Source organism: Miniopterus natalensis, chromosome 19 (genome assembly GCF_054644295.1).
Source record: "Miniopterus natalensis isolate mMinNat1 chromosome 19, mMinNat1.hap1, whole genome shotgun sequence".
NCBI lineage: Eukaryota > Metazoa > Chordata > Mammalia > Chiroptera > Miniopteridae > Miniopterus > Miniopterus natalensis.
In genome coordinates, this window is record NC_142099.1 from 9692974 (window position 1) to 9700163 (window position 7190).

At 50.9% G+C, this 7190-nt stretch overlaps 1 protein-coding gene across 1 annotated transcript; it reads left to right on the forward strand.

Moving 5' to 3' along the window:
• The first annotated feature begins 201 nt into the window (after window positions 1–201).
• On the forward strand, window positions 202–5751 carry REG4 (regenerating family member 4). The gene is made up of 5 exons (XM_016223330.2): window positions 202–259; window positions 2370–2467; window positions 3518–3649; window positions 4969–5080; window positions 5684–5751. The coding sequence occupies exons 1-5, from the start codon at window positions 202–204 to the stop codon at window positions 5749–5751; spliced, it is 468 nt and encodes a 155-aa protein (XP_016078816.2).
• The last annotated feature ends 1439 nt before the right edge of the window (window positions 5752–7190 follow it).

The window sequence follows — 7190 nt, forward strand, 5'->3', positions numbered from 1 at the left end:
TCAAGAAAAGATATATTTTAAAAATGTATAAAATAAAATAAAAAATAAATAAATTCCTGGGTCCGTCTCACCAGTGCAAATGTGTTTGGATTGCAGATCTAGGTGAACCCAGGAGCTTCAAGGCAACAGTGACAAGGGCCCTGAGATCCTTTCAGTAAAGGTTTCCAAAGCCTGTCCGTCTGTCCCCCAGGGAAGAGGAAGATGGCTTTCAAAAGCGTGTGGCTGCTCCTGCTGGTCGCCAGCACCGAAGTCCTGGGCGGTAAGTATCAGCCACTCAGCTGGAACTGAGCCCACAGCCGCTTCCCCTGCCCTTTTCTAACCAGCTAACCAGGTAGTTCCAGTTGCTCTGGTTCTGGCTTCCCTAAGGCAGCTTGAAGTCTGCCCAAGTTCTACCCTGGGACGCGAGAAACAAGCCCCTCCCCCACTGCGGGATTTCTCCCAACCCCTCTGGTTTCTCTCCTGGAGAAGGTAAAGCCAGAACACTCACCCCCGGCCCATCCATTACTTTTCCACAGATCTTCCTCCCAGCTGTGCACAGGCTTTCTGCTATTACTGTCTTGGGGGACCCTGTCACGACACATCCTAGGTATTCTTGGCATTATGGCTTATGGAAAAAGTCTGATCTTGCACTGACGGGGAGCATGGGGAACGAGAAGCGACTTTTCTCTCTCAACAAGACTTGATGGTCAAGATCATTACCGTGTTGCCTCAGCAGGGATTTCTCTGTCCTGGCTCTCGGCTGCCCTTCCCCTGAAACAATTCACTCAGCGACCAGGGGGACAAAAAGCATCACGATCTGCGGACAACAAAAGGCTCCATCCAGGGACTATTTTCAAAAATATTGCACCAGCTATAATGATAATGTGATTATTTTAATAGCCGCAGTCGGTTAAGCAGCTACTGTTTATTGAGCAATTACTACGTACCAGCTCTATGCTGATCACTGTCCATGCATTAGCCCATTTAACCCTCCCAATGATGAGAAAGGTACATATTATCAGTCCACTGTGCAAGCAAGAAAATTAAAGCTAAAAGAGGTTACAGAATGTTCCCGAGGCCACATCTAGAAGCGAAGGCATAAACAGACTGTTGCAGTCCGGGCCATGTGCCAGCAGCTAAAGGCTTTGCCACGCACTTGGTGACAGGGAGCTCTAGCACCACGAGAGGAGGGGTCAGGTTTCCAGGGCTGCTGGAGGAACTCTAGCCCTTTCCCAGGTCCCACCTCACCTCCATCTAAGGGACCTCAACAGGCCACTTAACCTCTTTTTTTTTTTTTTTTTTTAAGAGATTGATTTCAGAGAGAGGAAGGGAGAGGGAGAGATAGAAACATCAATGATGAGAGAATCATCGATCGACTGCCTCCTGCACACCCCCTACTGGGGATAAAGCCCAAAATCCAGGCATGTGCCCTGACCGGGAATTGAACCGTGAGCTCCTGGTTCATGGATCAATGCTCAACCACTGAGCCACACCGGCTGGGCAGCCACATCACCTCTTTGAGAAATTGTTCTCATCTGTGCAATGGGACATCTATCTCTCAGGAAGGTTCTGGTAGTTAAACAAGGCAATCTGAATGGCCCAGTGACGTGGCCCATTCACCAGTCGCCCAGCAGGGAGAGCGTGGCCTCCCTGGATCACGCCTCCCTGGCACCTAGGCCCTGACTCTCCTTCCCTTTCAACCTTGCTTACCTGGCGGGTACCCTGCGCTTCAGACAAACACGTACTTGCCCTTTCCATGACCATCTTGCCCACTCCTTTTTCTATTTCCCTGCTCACCCACCCCCTTTGCCTAATGTGTCCCCTCCCCTGGCTATTGACCCACAGCCTACCTACTCTCAATTTTCAGCCAAGTTGCCATTTAACCTGTCCTGTATCTTCCTGGACAAAAAAAAAACTCCATTCCCTCTTTGTGATGCCTGAAATTATAGCTGTTTGATCTCGGTACCAATGTGGGGGTTCTGCCTGGTGCTGAGTGTGTCTAGCCAATCATACATTCAGTGACGGGAAGTAACCACAGGATGTCCCCACTGTGAGACGGGCCTGAGCCAATACTCCATTGACCACCTGACTCCAGAAGCCCCTCCCCTGACTGGTGGAGTGACATTTAGCTTCTCCTGGAATTAGTGTCGGTTCAGAGCCAGCGTCCAGTAATCCGCGAAGGATCTGATTATTTCATTTTCCCCAGCACAGCTTCCCTGGTCAGGGGGCACAGCTCCCCTTGGGGAGGGCTGGGAGAAGGGCCCGCCGCCTAAAGAACTGAGAGCATAAGAGGGTCCTTCCTCAGGACCCCAGGTCTGTAAACGGGACCACGTGTGGAAATGGACGGCTTTTGCAGCCAGAGCTCGTCATTGCCTTTTGTCTGTGTGCAGACATCATCCTGAGGCCCAGCTGTGCTACCGGATGGTTTTACTACAAGTCCAATTGCTACGGCTACTTCCGAAAGCTGAGGAACTGGTCGGATGCTGAGGTAAGAAGCGCGGGCCCCGCTTGGACGGGCTTCTCTAAAGCCAGGGCCCACCCTGGGCTCCGGGCCTCTTTTGACTTAGAATCAAGGGCCCTTGCTTTGCATCCTGAGGAGTCGCCTGGCTGGTTAAAGGGAGGGAAGAGGGTTGTGTGCCCAACTCATTCCATTTTTCGAGCATTGATGGAGCACGTGCTCTCTGCCCAGACCCTAGATGGGCTGCAAGGGCGTAAGAATGAAGAAGGGACAGCCCCTGCCCTCCGGGAGTTCACTGTCAGGAGAAAGGCAGAAACCCCTGAGCCAGAGGAAGACCAGGAGCTGAGAAATCACGGGAACAGTGATTGAACTGCAGCAGGAGATTTACGAGACAGGGAGCAGCGTGGGCAGCCTGCGCTCAGGCCTCAGGGCCCTGCCGAAGGGGCGGCAGAGGGCTGCAGAGCGGTGTCTGCCGGGCCCAACATGCACATCAGTTGTGTTTCGCCGCAGCTTTGCCTAAGAGACACCCAAAGAGCCAGTGAAACTGAGTTACCTCAGAGGAGCGTGGGGCTGCTGCCTCTCTGGACTGAGGTTGTTTAATTGAAGTGACTGTGGGGGACCCTCATGCGGGCATATGGGGGGATCTGGGCCCAGGATGGGCAACTGAGCAATGACGGAGCACCTACCGTGACATAGCTACCAAGGATCCAAGTCTACTCTGGCCTTAAAAAGTGCCAAATTAATGTGAGATCATGAAACTAAGCCTCGGAGAGGTGAGGTGACTTATCCAGGTCACGTACACTAATGAGAGGTGAGACCAGGACCCCAGGCACTTCCATGGACCCTAAAGCTCGTGCCCCTGCCTGGAGCTGCTTTGTCCTCTGAGACCTGGCACTCGTGACAGTGTGTTCTGCCCCTGGGTGACTGGAAAGACAGGAAGTCTTCTATGGGGATTAGATGACAACTTCTGGAGGAGGTGGGGCTATGCAAGTCCCTGCTGCCTGGAGCACTAGGGCCTGAGGCGAGGGTTATGCTTTTAGGCCTCAAGGCATCATTATCTTGACTTCTCCTTGCCCACAGCTCGAGTGTCAGTCCTTTGGAGCCCACCTGGCGTCTATTCAGAATTTAAAGGAAGCCAAGGCCATCTCAGAGTACATAAGTGGCTATCAGAAAAACCTGCCCGTGTGGATCGGCCTCCATGACCCACAGAAGGTAAACTCAGACGTGGCCCACAAATGCCCCCCTGGGGAAGCCAGGGAGACAGCCCCTCCCTGGGAACCGGCTGCCAGGCCCCTGACAGAGGGCACACAGAGAGGATCTTGCTCAGTCACACACCTCCACTGAGAGGGCCCAGGCCTCAAGGTCAGGGTCCAGTTCTAATTAAAATCCTCCCAAACCTTAGGACACAAAATTACCAGCTTTTATTTATTTATTTTTGATTTTTAGAGCGAGAGAAGGGAGAGAGAAATATCAATGTGAGAGCAAAACATTGATCAGCTGCCTCCTGTATGCCCCCTATTGGGAATCCAGCCTGCAGCCTGGGCATGTGCCCTGACTGGGAATTGAACCTGCAACCTTTCGGTGCACAGGATGACGCCCAACCATCTGAGCCACACCGGCCAGGGCCCAGACTGCTTCTTGATAAAACTTTACCATAGATGTCACAAATATTTTTTAAAATTAATTTTCCATTTTTATGTATTCACACTGCTATCAACCAGAGCTCTCTCATTCCGAGATAAAATAAATATTTAAAGCTATTTCCACTAGAGAGTTTTTGTAACTTAATTTTTTACATTGATGACTGAGGAAAGTAAGTGGCCAACAAACATTCTGAAAAGTGTGTGGTGTCTCTGGTTATCAAGAAATGCAAATTAAAGTGACATGACTTATGATGTCAAACTTTTGCCTTGTCATAATAATATTTTTAAGGATAGGAACAAATCGCCCAGTAGATGGCGATGTAAATTCCTCCGAGTGAATTGTCTTGGGCAGCAGTTTGGCAATGCATCTCAACACCCTCAAGACATGCATGCCCTCTGACCACTAGTCCTATTTCTGGGATTCTAGTCCAAGAAAATTAAGTACAGAAACAGCTTGATGAGCCAAGTTGTTCATAGCAGTATTATTTGTAATCATTGTAAATTGAAAACAGTATAAACATCAATCCTTAGGGGAATCATTCAGGTAAATTATGCTACATCCTTACTGTTAAAAAATGCTTCGGAAGCAAGATACCAAGTTGGGTATATATTTTAAAGATCACCATGGTTTTTAGTACTTAAAAATACTGTGATGGATAAAAATGTTTACGGTAGAAGTAAATACCCTAAGAGATCAGTAGTGTTTATGGAGTGACTTTCAATTTGTTCTCCTTCACACATTCCTGTGCTTTCCCAATTTTTACAATAAAAACTGAGTTTTAAAGGGGCCGAGGGGAGAGCCTGGGCTGTGAGGGAGTGAGCGCTGACCCCGGGCTGTGAGAGGTTGGGGGGCTGACGCCTGCGTGTCCTGTCTCCTGTCATTTCCAGAGGCAGCAGTGGCAGTGGATCGACGGGACCTTGTATTTATTCAAAACCTGGGCTAGCAAGTCCAGGTCCATGGCTGCAAACAAGCACTGCGCGGAGATGAACGCCAACAGCGGTGAGTTCCGAGCATCGCCTCCCCCCTCCCCTTGACCTGCTCTGAGCAGGAAGGGACTTGCTCCTCCCTCGTTTCACACCTGTCTTGTTCTCCAGGACAGTGGCCTTGTCACAAACACTGTGTCCCAACCTTCAGTCATTTGCAACCATTTTACAACCTGCCATATCAATGTACCAGCTGTTCGGTTATTAACATTTTCTTTACACCCACTCCCTTTTTCCTTAAATATGGGTGTATTTTTTTTTTTAAGTCCTATTTTATGCCACGAGGGAGGGATATGTCACATTTGGGGAACCCCAGATTCCCTCCTCTTTGGGGGACCTCGGTCTTTTCTCTTACGGCCTTCACTGATTAGATGATCACCCACATTGTGACAGGCTATCTGCTTTATTCCAAGTCTACTGATTTAAATGCTAATCACATTTTTAAAAAATACCTTCACGGCAACATCTAGGCTGGTACTTGACCATGGGCACCACGTGCTAGCCAAGTCAACACATAAAATTCACCTTCACGGTACCTTTCCAAGCAGAACACCCAGAAAGCGCTGCTGAGCTCAGCATAGAACCCGATGCATTTCCATGTCTGTTCGTTTTCTTGCAGATTTTTTGACCTGGGACAGCAAGGAGTGCCACAAGGTCCAACACTTCCTGTGCAAGTACCGGCCGTAGAGCAAGAACCGAGGTTGCTGCGGGCCCTCGCGCGGGGCCCCCCCTCTTCTTTCTCTGCCCCGCTGGCCGCGCCTGATCTTTGTCTCAGAAAGTAAACGAGTAACCGAGGCTGCTGGGGTTCTTATTGCACTGATTTTATTAGGCTAGAGGCAGAGGCTCCTGGCGCTAAATGTTCACCCCCAGTCGCTGTCCATCACACTCTCCACCTCCACTTGTCTCGGGCAGACTAGGGGTGCACATCCCCCCAATGAGAGAGTTGGGTGTTGGCCATCAGGGATACAGGTTTGACGGCGGGAGGAAGAACCCTGGTATGAGCCCCCAGCCCTCTCCGCTTGGGCATCCCGCACGCCCCTCCTCGGCCACCCGCCTCTTTTTCCTTTGGCCATGGGAACGTCAGCCAGGAGAGTCCCTACTGGGCTGATGTGGACCCTAAATTCCAGGGCCACCTCTTAACAGAGAGTTGTACGCATCGAAGGCTGTTCTGGTCCAGTTCAGTTGTGCTGGAAGAGAAAAGGTGAAATGAGACTCAGAAAACACCCCGAGTGTTTCTTCAGCTCCTTCCTTAGTCTCTGCCTCTCATCTCCTTAGAACAGCTCCTCCCCGGGGCAGCCCTCGTTTGAATGGAGAGATGGAGGTGATCTGCCTGCTTGGCCTCTGAGCAGGGCTGAGTGGTGGGGGGTACTTAACTGTGCAGGCTGCAGCCTCTGAGGGGAGATGACAGTCACAGCAGGTGCGGTGGAGCTGAGCCGGGCCTTGGGTGACTGTCCCTTCCCTGCCACTGGCAACCCACGTGGCCTTGCTCGAGTCTCTCTGCCTGTGAGCTCCAAGATCCTTTATTGGAGGTGGTTGCTCCAATACCCGAGGAGGTAATTTAGCCTCATGAAGATTCATGACTCCTTGGGTCAGGGATCTACTTGGCAACGTAAGAAGAAATAATACGAACTTGATGGTTACGGAAGTGTGGCTTTGGTGGGATTGCGTTTGCATTTCTCAGAGGGATACACCGTCGGACAGGAGAGGGTGCGTGGCTGGACCACGCGTGGACGGCCACTGGCTTCGCCCACGTCGCACCGCCAACCAGTAAACAAAGTCTTATGCCGGGACCTGAGGACGTTCCGATCACCGTAGCGAGTGCTGGCTGAGAGAAGGGTACACACAGCAAAGAGGGGACACGAAACAGAGCCCTGGCCCTGCCCCGCCCCTCTCCTTTCCTGGCCTCTGCCTTCCTCCCATCACACCCTTGTCACTCTTCAGTTGTCAAAGAGGAAAACAGCAGAAATAATGTATTTCTCCGCACCCAGCATTAAAGAGCTAGTCAGCCCAAAGGCAGATCTCTTCTTAGTGGGAGTCCAGACAAGACGGCAGGCAGGTGGGGAGGGGTCATTCTCGCAAAGTGTCTTGATACTTTAGCAAAAGCCACCACATGTCCTAAGAGGGTT

Bases quoted from the DNA above. Each gene is read 5' to 3' on its own strand.
- REG4 (XM_016223330.2), top strand. From the start codon at position 202: ATGGCTTTCAAAAGCGTGTGGCTGCTCCTGCTGGTCGCCAGCACCGAA. The intron at 3,650-4,968 runs GTAAACTCAGAC...TGTCATTTCCAG, and splicing joins GCCTCCATGACCCACAGAAG to AGGCAGCAGTGGCAGTGGAT. The intron at 5,081-5,683 runs GTGAGTTCCGAG...GTTTTCTTGCAG, and splicing joins GGAGATGAACGCCAACAGCG to ATTTTTTGACCTGGGACAGC.